This window comes from Cygnus olor, chromosome 7 (genome assembly GCF_009769625.2).
Source record: "Cygnus olor isolate bCygOlo1 chromosome 7, bCygOlo1.pri.v2, whole genome shotgun sequence".
Taxonomy (NCBI): domain Eukaryota; kingdom Metazoa; phylum Chordata; class Aves; order Anseriformes; family Anatidae; genus Cygnus; species Cygnus olor.
This window is the reverse complement of record NC_049175.1, coordinates 33331227-33347555: the sequence shown is the minus strand read 5'-3', so window position 1 is coordinate 33347555 and position 16329 is coordinate 33331227. Positions and strand designations below refer to the sequence as shown.

At 42.6% G+C, this 16329-nt stretch overlaps 2 protein-coding genes across 12 annotated transcripts in view; both read right to left on the bottom strand.

Moving 5' to 3' along the window:
• Positions 1-1538: 1538 nt before the first annotated feature.
• LOC121073508 (ly6/PLAUR domain-containing protein 3-like) lies at positions 1539-3467 on the bottom strand. Its single transcript, XM_040564436.1, has 3 exons — positions 3346-3467; positions 2379-2495; positions 1539-1795 (listed from the first exon to the last, which is right to left on the bottom strand). The coding sequence occupies exons 1-3, from the start codon at positions 3398-3400 to the stop codon at positions 1590-1592; spliced, it is 378 nt and encodes a 125-aa protein (XP_040420370.1). The 5' UTR covers positions 3401-3467; the 3' UTR covers positions 1539-1589.
• Positions 3468-4005: 538 nt separating this feature from the next.
• TACC2 (transforming acidic coiled-coil containing protein 2) overlaps positions 4006-16329 on the bottom strand; it is a 121913-nt gene continuing 109589 nt past the window's right edge. For all 11 annotated transcript variants that reach the window (XM_040564429.1, XM_040564432.1, XM_040564433.1 and 8 more), the window contains 5 exons: positions 13027-13070; positions 7303-7463; positions 6651-6757; positions 5492-5612; positions 4006-4564 (listed from right to left, as the gene is read on the bottom strand). In XM_040564429.1, the coding sequence (XP_040420363.1) occupies positions 4499-4564; positions 5492-5612; positions 6651-6757; positions 7303-7463; positions 13027-13070 (499 nt within the window). In that variant the 3' untranslated portion in view covers positions 4006-4498. The remainder of the gene's footprint in view (positions 4565-5491; positions 5613-6650; positions 6758-7302; positions 7464-13026; positions 13071-16329) is intronic.

Here is a 16329-nt window from a genome sequence, read left to right as displayed (position 1 = left end):
AACAGCTAGAAGACAGGTTAGGGTTACGCTCTGCTGAGAGGTTTCAGCGATTTCACTTGAAGAAGCTCGCTAGTCTGCAACCTCGACGAGATTTTTGAAAACTTTTGAAAATTTTGCAGGATTCTGTGACACACTACCTGGAATTGATTTTGTGAAGAATTATACTTAAAAACAAAATCACAACACAAAGCTAGTTGAAAAACTACTTTGACACATATTTTGTGAGTTCCATAAACTTGATAACCAAATCTTTTTCCAAATGGGCAACTAAAACTATAATTCTTCACTGACAGACCGCCTCTACTGCAATTACACCAGCTGGATTTAAAGCCGATGTGTGCTGGAGATTAGAACTGATCAATACAGTTGGGCATTGAAATCTGCAAAGATCGATCATCTGCCTATATTTCACTGTTATGAATCACCCGTGCCTTGCCAGCACCACTTTCCAATATCACAGACCCAACACCCTGCTTCTTGAGATCACATTGTATTATGTCACTTCTCGTCTTGCCTAGTTTGAACATCACCACTTCAAAGCAACACCTGCCCGTATACGAGCCAGTGATGTGCAGTGCACTCTGTGATGTGTCCCATTCTGGATCATTTACTGGGTAATACTGCAATGAATGGGACTATTAAAAATGTCAATTTAGTTCCTTACCTCTCTAGAGATCCCCATGTAATTTCATTCACTCTGTGAAATTAAAAGGAGATATAAACCACCACACATCGACTCACCCTCTTAATGACATCAGTGAAAGGAGGGGCTATATACCCCTACACTCAAAGGCTAAAGTTTAGGACAGTGAAGAACATAGTCAAAACTGCAAGAGGAATTTGGATAAACAAAAATATTATTACTCAAATTATCCCTACAATGTAGGGAATGACCACTAGTTTTCAGAAGTAGCGGTAGCAATCTTTGAAGGGGGGCTTACCTCTTCAAAACAACTTCCAAGCTCCTTTTTTTCCTTCTTCTTCCAGTGTTGTGGTAAGATCTCAAAGTATCAGAGGAGACTGGAAAAGTTCTTTTGTCTCAGGAAATATACACAACATATTTCCAAACATTTGTCTCTTAACAGACTTCTCTTACCAGTTTGTATTAATATTAAACTATTCTTATTTCAGGTTTTCTGGCTTTGCTCCATTTGCAGATTTTCTCTGAAAAACTAACGAGCTAGCTAGAATTTTCAGTCACTGTGTGCCTGAAAATTTTAGCTTGTTTTTGACTGTATGCCAACAGCGAACAGCATCCAGACCACATTGATCCTTTACCTTACTACAAATGCTGCTACTTGCAGCTAAGATTTCTCCTCCTCTTTGTACATACTACCTACGTTGTGGGAAAATGTTACGTATTATCACGGTCAACCCCTCGGGATAAATGAGAAGAGGGTGGTGTTGCTTACATATAGGTCAGGGCATTATTAACAGATGCAACAATTTTTTATCTTATCATCTGTCAGGTCTGCCTACTGCTTTTTTCCTACTGAGAAATACGGTACGTGGAGTAACATGATTTAGAAAGTACAATCACCCTTCTCTAAAAAGGCAGACTTGTTGCTTCAGGATCTTGTTTTTCCCCCTCATGTCAGCTTCAGCAAGGGGTGCCAGCACAAGGACAAGAGGAGGAGAGAGAAGTAGCTCGTGGAGGCGCTGACTCTGGAGCCCAGGCTTTTTGCGTTGCAGTTGTTGGTGTAGCAGCACTGGACGCTCACTCCGGGTGCTCTGGATCCGTCCCTCTTTGCCCGCTCGCAGAACGAGCTGAACGAGCAGGACTTCATAACGCCGCCTGCAACAGAGCCGCAAGGAGCCAGAGAGTGGCACGCTCACCTGCACCAGCCCGTCTGCACCTTCCCAGCAGGGATCTGGCCATCCAGTAGTGAGGAACCACGCCGGTTTGGCCGTTCTTTACCAGTAAATGAGTACCATTGCATCACATCACAGCACTCCAGGAAGCTCCCACTTAAGCTAAATAATTGTAAATTTTTCTTAGGGACAACTGATGCACCTTAAATATCTCAGAGCATCAAAGTGCAGTGCCTCATTGGGCTCTTTTCTTTCCCAACTTCCAAGAAAGTCACTGAACTTATAAGATTTAAGAAAGAAGTAGGTAATACGTAAAATGCTCTTTTATAGCTATTGCATACTGTGGGATATGGCTCAGCATCACGGCATACTGACAAAGCATACTCAGCAAGGTTTTATAGTAGACTGCTGCTAAGCCAATAAAACCGAGACTCGTTAATCGGGTTTATTTTGAGAGAAAACATTCTTTTTTCCTCCTCTTTATCTGGCTATACTTTCCTAACACCATTAGGTTATTTATTTCTATTATTAAAAATTTGACGAGTGAACTGTTGGTGACTACTTACTTGCTTGTCCTCTAATGACCGCGCACGCATCTGAGTGCCCCGGACATTGCTGCGTTCCTTGTCTGTTACAGTCTTCATCGCTAGAACCTACGCAGGTGTAACACTGCAGTGCTTCACCTGCCAGCAGGAAGAAAAGAACTTGTGTAACAGTAGCGTTTAGAGTTTACAAAAGAAAAACCAAAGTTTTAAAATATCAGCTAGGCAGTCTAATTTTGTCTGAATCACATGAAAATATTGCCAAAAAGTTTTTAAAAAAATATTTTGCAAATCTTATCAATTTTTCTTTTTTAATGGGGTCCAAATACCAACTTTAAAGATAAAACTAAATCTTATGTTATTTGATTGTTAAATTTTCACTTAGCATAATCCAGAAATATCTGGTCTGTAATTGCACCCACACCTTCTTGTAACATTTTTAGAGAAGAGCCCGCTGTAACAAGCAGGAATATCATGGTTTTTTCCCCTCCTCAAGGTCTTTGGTCCACAGCACTATGAAAAAGTACACTGTAAACACCTAAAATCTGACTATGACCCATATTTAATTATCTCCTAAATTATTAGTTCAGCTGGAACACACAACAGTTTACCTTATGAGTTTTGCTTTTGCTTAAATATGACAACCACAACTTAATTCTCTTTATTTCCAAAGTTTATCCTTGGTTCAAACTACAAAGTATGTCCAAAGGCAAGCACGAATTTGAAACACATTTAAAATACCATACGTAAAACTTGCAGAGCAGAAGGCACACTTGCTGTCCACAGGGACACGTGCATTTACATTTGTTTGCACACGTATTTACGTTTACATTACACAGCAGAAGTGAAATTCTGCACTGCTAACCACGCACACAAAACACTCTGAAAACAAACAAACCTAGAAGAAAAACCCAGAGAGGCAAAGAGGCTGAGCCATTCCTAAAGGAGGAAATAAAAATAAATTAAAAAGCAAAGAAGAGAGCTGACTTACTTTTTATTATAAGAAGGGAGCTGACGAGAACCAGGCTGAAGACTGTCCACATCATGGAGATACAGGAGATGTACCATTAGGCAAAGAAAGCAGTTTGTTTGCTATTAAAGCCTTAATGCTTATCTTACATACCTAATCCTCCGCAGACGCTGTCTTATAGGATAAAGAGGTGTGCAAGAAGGCTACTTATCTAGCTTACTCTGGTTGGACTTCTAATCACACGTACCTCATCTCCGCAAACCCTGCAGGCAAATTCTACCAGAAGCAGGAAGAAGAAAATGTATTCACCTGTCAGTGACAGATATGCTTAAAAACCACCAACCCATGCACACAGTCTCGTTACAGTGTGATCTGCAGGATCAGGGTCAGAGTATTAGACGTTTTGTAGGATTAAGCCTATGCTTGAGACTTGAACGGTCCAAATCTAGCATATATTTTTACAGAAAGTACAAGATACATATAGATAGACATAGACCTAGACATACACATAGGTGCACACAGGCAGTATAACCTTGCAACCTGACCCCCGGGGTGCTCCAGGTACCATCCCCGGGCAGGGACACCTAAAGTGCTCCCTATGAAGGACTTCCATAACAAAGGGTGCTGTATCTGGAGCTGCACACGTAGTAAGCAAGTGAAATAAAATAAAGCCACTTCAAGTTTCAACGAAAAAAATTTATTTACAATAGAGAATTTCATTTAAGTGACATGCATTTTAATTTTTTTTTTCATTTTTAATTTTATTTTACAAATCAGCAAATGCAGATAAAGTTTACACTCCTTAAGGCAAGAGTCCCCATGCAAGTAGTACATGTTTATATTAAATCCAAAAGACATCCAACATGGGAACTCATGTACAAAGGGAAGGCTAGGATCAGCAATTTGTAATTTCTTAGAGAACTTGACAATCTCCCTGATACAGGAACTTTGAGATCAACTTGCTATGAATTATACTATGAAAATGCAAACAATAGCAAGAAATTCTGATAGTCATCTTAGTACTGCATACAATTAAATCAACTTTATTTAGAAAGAAAATACAGTAGTGCATACGAAAAAGTGAAAATATAACCTGTCCACGTAAATGTATGGACATCAGTGTGCCAATGGTCATATTGCACTCAGTATTGAAGTCCAGAAATTTGGTTAAAAGTTAGCTTTTCCCCATTTTGGCAATCAGTTCATCACAAATCTTTGTTAATTCTTCTATCTCTTTATTCTGGAAAACAAAAGGAAGTATTAAATATTGTGAAAAATATTGTTGCATTAAGACGAGTATTTAAAAAAAACATTCAACCTTTGGGAGAGCTGTGGAGGAATTAGATTTTCTCCAATAGTGAGAACAGAATATATAAAATATATGCGTACATAGTAGAGCTACGTATAATGCATTCAAGCAATGTGCTTGTTTCCAGACAGAGCACCTCTTACTTCAATAAATACAATTTCGCACTGAAGCACGTGGCTTTACAGCAGCTGTTCCTAGCCTGGGATGATAACGCGTAATGTAAATTTGTTTCTAGGCTGCTCTTCATAGCACTATTTTCATTCTGTTTTCTAGAGGCTCTAAGCAAGGACCTCTGTGTTATACTGGAAGTAAGCTCCTTTGCTAAGCTAGAGAACACGAGATATAAATAGGGATCTACACATCACTTTTGCTCCAAGCTGTACAGACCTGTGCCTGACCATTATGTCTATATAACAGCTACTGCCATTTCAGCTAACATTGGGATTACAGCTAAAATTAAAAACAAACAAAAAATGAAGGAACTAAACCAAGGAAGACCTCAAATCCCCAAAGCGAAGCAAACAAAAGGCTCTCCTTGGTACACAGGTGCACGCTGAGCTTTGACTGGATCTGAATCAGCCCCCGAGGCTGGCCAGTGGCTGCGATCACAGCCTGGCAGATGGGGCCATCTGCCCAAATTGCCTGGGGCACTCAGCAGATTTTGCTTAAGGCTTGAGCAGGGTGCGTACTCAGAGCAGAGAGCTGCTGGGCACGAGCGGCAAGAGGGGTCCTTGGGCAGACCTTGGCCATGGTCTGAGCTCCAGACGAGAGCTGGATGCAGCCACTCTGGGGATAAGGTTGTGCTTCACCTTGGCCATACACCTGACTTGGTGTTAGAAGAGCTGAGCTGCTGCTTACCTTTTGTTCCAGTGTTCTTTCCAATGCATCCACTTTCAGCTGCTCTTTACGAAGGCTGGCCTGATATGCTGCTTGCTCTTGCTGAGCCTTGCCTCTCACTTGTGCAATTTCAGCATTGGCTCTAGAAAAACACAGATTTTTGTCACGTCAGGTTGTCTACAGAAGGGGACAGAAGGTACCCAAGGATGGACTACATATCAAAAGATGGGTGTTGGAGGGCAGGGCTGCTTTCGCTGTATCTTTGAAAGCAGCCTGAGACTTGTCCCTAGAGACTTTTGATGACTCCCTCCCTTGCTCAGCAGAGGCTGTAAAATCCTTTCTAAATGTCTGTTCCCTCTCTACTTCTCTCAGATTTGTGCTGGGGTCAAAGGTACTACTTAGCTGGAGGTGTTTTATGGAAGTTTCTCAATCTGATCTCCAGTTCTCACAGACTCTTGGGTCTAGAGGACTGTAATATGAGTCCTGGATGTAACCCCAGCAATGCTTCCTTGGGCATTACATGGAAGCATTAAAGATGATGATAACAATAATATCAACTGGACCTGCCTGTCTTGAGCCACAACCAGATGTTCACTCCTCACTGGTGGCTTATGGAGTCACTTGTCCATACAGATCTTTTGTGCAACTCCTTATCACCCTCCCAAGTGCTGATCCAGCTTAGAACAGGGATCCAATACGAACAGAGGGAGGCTTGCACTGAAACAGTCGAATAGCACTTACACGTTCTGTTCTGCTGATTGATGTAAGGGCAATAACACAGCACAGGGGCAATAGCAAACCACGGGGACATGAACACTAGCTGCAGATGTAAATATCTGAGCGCAGCCCTCCACAGCTGCACAAACCTAGCTAACGGCTTCTTTCTTGATCTTCCCTGCAAAATACGTTAAAGAAACATGAAGACATTTGATAAAGATAGAATTTTAAGGTGCTCTATGTGGCCTCCTCTTGGAGGACCCTTTCAATATGAAAATCATTGTTTCTTTAGCTATGGTTACCAGCACATTCCAGAAATGCTCGGTGCGGCATTTCATTAAACCCTCCATCACAGAGCAGCCTTGGCTTGGCATATTGGAGGAATAGTTTTGGGATGAAGGTCCAGCCACAGGGATCTCCCTGCAGCACGAACTCCTAAAAAGAGACGTGCACAGTCAATTACCTGTCCAGTTTTTCCTCAGCATGAATTTTGAGTGCTTGATACCTCTGTTCTTCTTTCTTTACTCGGGATAAATACTCCTGCGCGCATTTCTTTAATACTTCTTCATTCTTAAATGAAAACATTATGTTAAATTTAACCCAAGAGACTGAAGTGTATGACAGGCACTCACATTCATACATTTAAGGGATGCTGTCTAACACTGACACCCCCACACAGAGGTCATCCGAAGCAATACTACACAGTGCAGAAAGGTTTACAATGCTTCTGTTTGCATTTGATACCTGGCTGGAATCCTTTGTCTGAGGACTGACCAGAAATCACATATTAGATTTACCAGAACACTCAGTCCACAAGCCAGCCCTGATACCTGCTACAATTCCACAGTTATGTGACGTTTATTGAAATAATGGGAACAAGAAATGGGAACAAGCTGCTCTTGTGCCAAATCTTTATCTTCTCAAAGCTGTTAGAAAAAGCAAGCACAACCGAGCATTCATGCTCTCCCTACCCACAGCACACTGCAGTCTGATGTAGTAAATCGGACTCACGACTGGAAACAAAGATGTGCCTGCTGTTAAGCAGCTTTGGTTTACCACCATGTGAGAGTCTGCTAGTTTTCCTCTTAAAAGGAAGGAACTTTAATGTGACTCACCTTTCGAAACCCCTCCAATACTTCTTTCATTTTTTCATATCTCCTGAAAAGATCTGCCAGTGATTTCTCCACTGAGTTCAGATCTGCCAAAGCTTGCTCCTTCTCCACTATCAGCTGCTGAACAGTATGATGGGAGACAGATTTCTCTCTCTGTTCATCCTCTGTTAGAAAGAAGATGGGAGGAGAAAAAAGCAGTCAGTAAGGACACTGATTTCACTGTCATCTATAGCTTCTACTGTGCTGTGCTCTTTGATGCATGTTACTAACTTTGCGGAAGATCCAGAAAAGCCATTTTTATACAGAGACACAATCCTGTTTTGGAAAAGTTTGCTAAATACAGTGATAATTAAATATTTTGATACTAGGGAAAAACGAGAAAACATCTAACTGACGATTTATTTCACTTTGAACTCAGCTCTTTGAACTCTTTGAACTCTTTGAACTCTCGCACCATCTTTTCTAATCCCATACACAGAATTAAATCAAGCATGGAACTTTGCTTAATTTAACCCAACTCAAATTCTTCCCCTGGAAAAACACTGCTTTGCAAACTTTCATTCTTAGGAGCTCTGTAGGCAAGTGCCAGAAAGGAAATCTAACACCGGACAGACTTCTGGTTTGCAGAAAACATCTTCTAAGCTTCTCCTGCGTATAACTAAGGGAGGGTGGAAAACAGGAATCCGAATCTGTATGGAAGAAGCCATTTTTCAAAGGTACTGACCTAGTAATAAATCAGAACACCTTTAGAGCGTTAGAACGAAAAGTCTGGCACTGTCTAGTAAAATGCTTTACTGTTTGCTTCATATCATAAAATACGATTTTTGTGTCCATGCTTTAAGGGCTCCTTTGAACGACATTGCAATGAAGGCAAACCCAGAAAAATCAGCACCTTTATACTACTTCGTTTTATAGTACTGTGGTTTTTTTTCCCCTCTGACAGAAATCGAAATAAAAGAAGTTCTCCCAGCTAAAAAGCACAAGGCAGTTTAGACTCTACAACTTCTCATTTAAGCCTCCTATACTTAGAAACGTTCTGCCAAGAGTTTAGTTTTTTACTCGGACAGAAGCCTTCATCTGAAATCAGTATTTCATGGTGTCGGTCGGCTCTGAAGTGCCCCAGTTCATACTGCACTGAGTCTGCAGCACGGGGCGTAGCAATACCAAGATTTTACCAGTAAAGAAATGCCCCAGCAGTCTGATAACTTTCGATACTGCATCGGAAAGAAACAAACTTCCCCATGCACTCTTCTGCATTCTGACTTCTTAAAGACATACTGTGGTCATTTGTAATCCCAAATAAAAGGAGAAACCCACTGATTTCTCATTCCTTATTTATTTTTCCGAAACCTGGCATGTTGTCACCTTGTGTTCCAGCAGCAGACTCGTTTAGGCACGCTGGAGATTTCCTACTGCCCAGCTCAGTCCCCAGCTGCTGACTGCAGGACGCTGCTCTTTGGCGAAAACTCGCCCGTCACAGCTCCGTGCAGCAGAAAGCAGCCACGTGCATCATCAAGTGAAGTACTTAAACGCATTTCATGTGACAATGCAAAATAATAATAATAAAATCTGCCTTTATTTTGTCAGTTTACTGCCACATTTTAGCGTCTTTGTCTTGTTTCGAGGGCAATCCAGAAAGCTGGTGACCCAAGGCTCACCCCTCACAACTAGGGAGCTCTTTCTTTTCCTCCCAGCACATCCTGGACCCCTGCTCTCTCTTCAGCTGGACCAGCTCCTTCAAACACCCCCAGTCCAGCTGTCCCAGCACACGTGAACTGGGACAACTGGTGCCAGACGCTCTCTTTCTCCTCTCCTGGCCCAGGGACTGGGGAGGGAGCTGAAGATGAGGCATTTCTACCGGTGGAGCAAGGAGGAACGGGTCACCTGAAGAGAGGGAACGTTTCTGGTGTGCTTCATCTGGCTGGAGCAGGACTGGCAGACCTACCAGATGTTTTCTGCAGCTATCATTTAGCTTTAATGAAAAGCTGCTCAGCGGAGCTACGCTGCCAGCAGCCTGCCAGCCACATCTTAGCTAAGCAGCTACAGATGCTTCCCTCTAAATTATTTTAAAATCAGTTTATGAAGTTATCTGATTAAAATATTTTAATTAAATGGCTTCCACGTCTGCAAAACACACTGTCCATGGCACCCCACCACCACTAGGATGCTCAGGAATAACACTGTCCGGACTGCCAGGATGAGACCACCACCACAGGACGAGCAGACCCGCTCTGAGGCTCAGCCCAGTGTTCCACCACTGAATGGGAATGCAGCAAACAGAGAACAAAAGCCAAAGAAAACAAAAAATGCAGAATGCTGGTGTGAAAGTTGGTGAAAAGCTTTACTTACCAGGCTTGCCTGTTTGTTTTTGCAAGCAAATAGCAAGAAGCAACAAAAACGGAAGCAAAATAGAAAATCAGGAATTGTTAGGAAAAGCAGAAAATAAGTAATGCAACATCCCGTAATGCACACAGCAAAACATCTCTTTGGTTTTCATAATGAGCATTTCATTATGGCTTTACACTTACAAGTACACGGATACATTTTTAACAGAAAAAAAGCCCGACATTACAAATCCAACGATACAAAGTAAAACCACGAGAGGGATTTCGGAAGGGGGCTGTGGGTGAGCGTGACCACGGTGTGTGTGTGCAATCACCCAGGGTGAGCTGCAGGCCTCAGCACCACGCAGCACGAGCAGCAGCACAAGCAGCAGCCAGCCCGCAAAGCCCCGAGCAAGGCCCTTCTTTTTCGTCCCCGTTCCCAACTGGAAGGGGAGTGTGTCAGGGGCTAGGAAGTGTGAGAAAAAAGGAAGAAGTGTTAAAGCACCAGAAAAAAAGTTATGCAAAGAGACACCAAAAGGGATCTATACACTGGCAGCTTCAAGCTCTGCTGTACAGCATGTGGCATGAAACTCATTGTACGAGCCGCGCCGGGTAATGCTGGGCTCTATGCGTACACAACAGCAAATACGAGAGCTGCCACAGCCCCTGAAATCAAGGGCAGTTACTGTTTGCAATGCGTGCTTTCAGTGCCTTTATATGCAACCACGTCCACCACCCTGTATCAGTAACACCAATAGTTTGTGTTCATCCTACAAGACAACCTGTAAAAGGCTGAGTAGGATCCATCAGCCACACTGAATAGTCATTAGAGGGATTTGTGAAATTGGTTCACTTGCGATGCCCCTGTATAAATAGCTCCGAAGGGTTAAATCATAAACAGAAAGAGCAGAGGCACTGCTTTTGTTGGAATGCACGGTTTGTGTTAGCAGCGAGACATGCAAATAGCCCGCAGACAATCATCTTCCTCTACAGTGCGGCATTTGGGTGAGTAAATTCGTTTATCAGAAGGACAGTAATTTGCACAAATGTCAGGAGAAAGTGGGCTAATTAGATCAAAAATTTACATTAAATGCAGTGAGAAGAAGCCTCGTATTTACTATGCTGCAGAATTTGCATATTGCTCCAATTAACACATGCTTTCTGTGCCACTCTTCTTTCGGTTGTTTTGAAAATGGACAGCAAATTACATTATTCACAGCCACAGCTCTTAAAAACTTGCTGTAGATCATTTGAAAGACTCTGACATCCTCGGAATTAGAGGTTTAAAGTTTGCTATTTCCTCAGTGTTCAAAGATACAATGTTTTAAATATTCTTGTTTTCTTTAAATATGAGGCATTGGCAATTGTAGCATGTGCTGTGCCTGCCATGGCTGTGCCTTTGTCTTAGGATCCCTATTCTGTACCTTCTCGTCGCACTACAGACTCAAAATGTGATTTATTTATTTTTAAATCCGCTTCTCAGAGAAGAATTTGAAATCAGAAAGAAAATTCTGTTAAAACTGCATGCATATGCTGGGGAAAAAAGGGCAGGTCCTGTGTCTGTCCATACAAACGGCCAGGTGAAGCTGCCGAGCTCCCTGCACTGTTCCTGGGGAGCTATGCACAGGGCAGATACAGGACAGTGTTTTTCTACCTACTTGCTGAAAACATTCAGATGCAACTCTGCAGTACTGAAAACAATCACTGCAGCAGAACACATGGAACAGGACACAATTTCTCCAGTGTTAGAAAGAAGACTGAAATTACATTTTGGGGACTGTGACCCTGATTCTTTGCCACGTTTGGTAAATTTCCATGATTGCACACGAAATACCAGAGTACATTAAGTGCAAAACAAAGGGAACCAAATTCTTGGCATACTTTGGTCACTCCTATTTTAACGCTTGCATGATGAGAATGACAGACATTATGCCAGAAAGCAGGCAAATTCGTTCAGGTTCACATACAAAAGGCATTGGAGGCACAACACTAGGGAATGAAGCAAGGAAACAAATATTTATTTGTAGACCCTTTTTTTCTCTTTACACGATAGGAAGCTGGGCTGTCTCCCAGGGGCTATAAAATGTAGAAAAGCAGCAAAAGCACCAGACAGCTGAACTACTCCCCATCCCCTAATGCTAAAAAACAGAAGAAATGCAAAAATTGGGGGTCACACAACACTGGCCATGGGACTGCCAATTTGAAAAGGGACAAACCAACATACGTATGATAAGTCAATAGCTGTGACAGAAGTCCTTCCGTGTAAAAACCCTTTGTTGAAAGACGCACAGTTGCCCTTTGTGTCCCTGGCATGCTGTGCTCTCTCTGACAGCTCTCCCAGGGGAGTGAGAGCAGTAATTTATTTTGATTTGTTAATAGCCGGTGCGAATATGCTGGATTCACAACACTCTCCCTGCTCGTGGATATCAGTACCTAGATGAGCCCTTCTCCTGTGTCTCAAACCCCACAATTAACTGCCAGGCTGCTCCCCTGCTGTTAATGATGCTTCCCAGTGCTTTACCCAAGCCTGCCCAGGTGAGCACGGTGCTGCTTCTCATCAGCCACCGTTTCTTCTCCTGCTCATCCCCGTGCACTCGGCCGGGGAGAACCCACGACCCCGTGCAGCCCTGGGCACTTCTGGAGCTGAATCCATACAGGACAGCACAAGGCACTGGTGCTTTCTTCAGTGAGAGCACGAAAAGAGCTTTGGAAACCTGCTGAGGAGGCTTTAACATCGCACCCTGGGGTCAGGCCTCCTGTGCCAAGGAAGTGCAAGAGTCCTGCGGGTTTTGAAAGGCTATCGAGTTTTTCACTCATGGGGCATTCTGATAACAAAAGTATTTTCTGATTACTGTGAGGCAAATTCTGCCACAATACAGATCTTAGAGGAGACCTTTATGTCAGTAACTGGGGAGGTGGATTGACCACTCACGATCTCTCAGCTGGGATTGAAGTTAATCTAGGTTTTGGTCTGACCAATGCACTTACCACAGATAATCCCCGTTGTTGTCAAGAGCTAAGTTTGGTATCTCCTGTCAGACAGCTGTGAGCAGATGACTAAAGGGTTTTTAGGTCATTCAGAGTCTCTCCCAGAGACACCCGTGAATTCTGAGCAAAGCGTCTGAACATGCTTCCGGTGGGACAGTTTGCTTCGATGCAGAACAAAAAGCCCTGACCTTCCTGTACTACCTGCACTGCCCCGGGGTCTGCTTTCTGTAAAACGAAGCTCTGGCTTTTCATCACAACCCAGCAACACACACCGGTGTCCTCGGATGCATCCTAATTCCCAGCAGCATCAGCAAGTGTAGCTAGCATCAAAACGAAGCCTACAGACAAACGTTTTTATGCTCTCTTCAGAAAATCAGAGTGCAGGATAGCATCTTTTCACGGTAGAAATACCTACCTATCATCTGAGCAATCGTCTTCTCATATTCTGAAACTATTTTCCTGCAAGGGGAACAAAAACAAACAACTTTTGGCAAACATCATAATTGCTAATACTTATGTAGAAAATAAAGCTACTCAATAACTGAACGAAGGTATTAAAATCAGGATACGGATCCCACACCACATTTTCATAAGCTCTTTATTACCTACGTAACAAATAAAACTGACAGCTTAAACGTTGCTCCTTTACAGGGAGGGAAAAGGACTTGCTTTGAAACAAACAAACGTGTTATTTGACACATGCCCAAAGTACATTACCAATCCTGCTTTAAACATAAACATAATTGCATCGATTTCTTTCTTCCATCCCGTCTTTATTCTGTTTGCTTATTTTAATGTAAACATTAAGAAAAGTTATCACTGGTAGGCAAGTAAATCTAACAGGAGTACAGCTGGCCCTCATCCAAAATGTATCTCATCTTCCACTCTCTAAATGTGAAGAACCGATCCATTAGCACTTAAGAGAAAATGACTAAAACATTCAGTTATGGAGCACAAATTCCATCATGCCCTATTTCACAAATCTGTTTTGAAACAGAGGGGGTAAAATATTACTTTTAAGACTACTTTATTTTACATACTCACGGTAGGCTTTGAGTTTCCTTCTTGAAAAGAGGTTAGCCAAAATAAGCAGATTAAGTGTGATTTAGAAAGATGATCCATCCCCTTCCAGAGCCAAATAAAGCTAATAAAATGAGACTAGCTTGATCAGTGCTTTGATTTGTGAGCCACATAGGACTGCCTATGAAAAACAAAATTACTGCACACTTCGTCTGAAGTGGATATTCAAAATAGCCCGCTGGTATTTGAATACATATTTTGTCAAGTCTTAGCTTGCATTCACGTGCCCCATTTTAGCTCAGTCTGCTGCAGTCGGTGAGGTTACAGCAAGGATGCGGGAAAATCCCAGGACAGAAGTCAGTAAGGAAAGGAGAGAGCTGTGGAGCTCCCCAAAACCAAACCCGTTCCCAGCACTGCCTGTGGGAAATCTGCATCAGAAGCAGACCCCAGACACCAGGATCACTTTCACGTCCGAAGAAGACTACCTCAAAAACCTACTGTAAGCAGGAAGGATTTTAAAGCCATGTCATATTCTTGTAATACTGATCACCTTTGGGAAGTTTTATCATCCTAGAGAAACGAGCCAAGGACTCAAGGCAATGAATACAGCATTAAATGCTGTTACAGTCCGACACCTCTCAGCCTGGGCTCCGCCATGGAATTTGGCAACAAAGCGAAAGAATATTTTCTATTTCTTACTTTCAGCAGCTTATGCTAGTTCAAGCACGCACCACATTCTGTGCATTACCCACCCTTACTAATAACGTAGCAGCTGCTCAATAAATGTGGGTACTGCAGCGCCACAGTGATTCTAATAATATTCAGTTTGGAAGGCGAGGTAAATCCGGGCTTGTTCCAGATTCATGTCAAAGGGCTTTTTTAGTCAAGAAGCCTAAAGAAACACCACATTATGGAAGGGAACCCCAGGGACGCTGGCCACATCATTCCTTTGTGATGGTGCATCTTAACCCTCCCTTGAGATGCTACATGGACTTAACTTCTGGGATTTTAGGTCTTTCAGTCTACTATAGAATTTCTGCAATTTCCTAAGTCATAAAAACACAGAAATCCAGGGCTACCTCTCCAGAGGTCACCTGCTTGACTTCCCACACCGAGGCATGATCAATTAGACCTCCAAACGACCATACTTAAGTATTTCAGGCCTGTCTCTGGGTGTACCCTTGGATTATGGTATGGCCCACCACTGGTTATCTGTTTGACAAATATTACAATATTATAATTCTCATCTTGGCCTCTGTTCTCCAGAGTGGAATTTCCTCCAGACTGACATTTTTCTGGAAACTTAGCTGATCTCAGGATATTCCAGGTAGAGTACGCAGGGCTTGCATAAAGGAGCACTGCTTCTCCTTTTGGGGTAAGTGATGCTTTTGTGCTTGCACTGCCAGATAATCCCTGCCTTTCCCTTCATTCCTTGCTTATAATTATGTCACATCCAATTACCACATCTCTAATTTACCACACATGGACTGATTTAACATCTAATCTTCCAAGTGAAATCTTTCTTTGGGCACACATGCACATTTCATCATTTTGTGACAGTATCTGCCAGACCTTTTCCCCATGTACGGTAGGGATGTGTCTGTGGGAAATTTGGCTTACATAAGGTGTCTTTTTTTTTTTTTTTTTTTTTTTAAATCAAATCTTATTGAGATCATAGACACAGAAGCAAACTCCTGTGAGGAACATGAAGGTATAGATCTACAGTGTGTCAGCTGCTCTGCATCATCCCTGCTCTCCTTTCATTAAGGAATAAGCAACCTCTGTCCGTGCTTGTTTGCAGCTGGCAGGCATGTGCACCCAGGCAGTTCCCAGAAAACAGACAAAGTACCACACTGGAGCGTGTGCTGAACTCTGAGTCATTTTTTACACAGTTGCTAGGGTTTTTTTTCATTCCATGTGTTGCTTCTTAGATTTGACTGCTTGCAGTGGCTCCTTTCCATTTTGCCTCATTATGCACTCAAAGAGCTGTGCCGGGGTTTTGGTTCCTTTCCCAAGCAGAGAGCAGGAGGTGAGAGAATTCAGCGGGGTGCTGGGAGATGGTTCCTCTCAAAGAAATCAAGTGGCTGCCCTTGCCTTTTGCAGACGCCTCTCTTAAGATGCTTTGGCTCTAAGCCCTGCACTCCTCTACTCAAATCTGCCACGTGTGACTCCTGGCATCCCTGCTAGTGTTCGTTGACTTCTGCACCACAATCCCCTATTACCTCTACTACATAAGTACAGTTTTCTGGGATGCCAGCAGGAATTGCACGTGCAGGTCATCCCTTGATACAGTTCATTGGCCTGAGCTTTAAGCTACCTGGGCTTTTAACTTCGGGAAGAAGTTGGCACTAAGAACAGAAGTGATTTTGAAGAAAAGTCAGTTTCAGAAGTGACCACAGAAATTATTACTCAGAAAGATGGATGCTCAAATAATCTGTCAGTTCTCTTTCATTTAGGAGTTAAGGGCGTGGAGGTTGAGGATTGTGTCTGTCTGTTTGATGGTACAAAGTAATAGACTTTAGACTCCATAAAATACTTCTACAAAGTCTCTTTTAAAATTGATGACTTTCTCAGATTCAGATTGATGAGCAGGTCAAACTTATCTGTATGTTGCTCTTATGGCATTACCACTGGAAAAGAAACACAGAATGGCTGAAACTTTCAACTGACTAAACGGGAAGCAAAAATGAGTCTTTGG

Coding starts and splice junctions, on each gene's coding strand:
- LOC121073508 (XM_040564436.1), bottom strand. CDS start 3,400: ATGATGTGGACAGTCTTCAGCCTGGTTCTCGTCAGCTCCCTTCTTATA. Junction 2,496..3,345: donor CTCCCTTCTTATAATAAAAA/GTAAGTCAGCTC, acceptor TCCTGCTGGCAG/GTGAAGCACTGCAGTGTTAC. Junction 1,796..2,378: donor GGTCATTAGAGGACAAGCAA/GTAAGTAGTCAC, acceptor GCTCTGTTGCAG/GCGGCGTTATGAAGTCCTGC.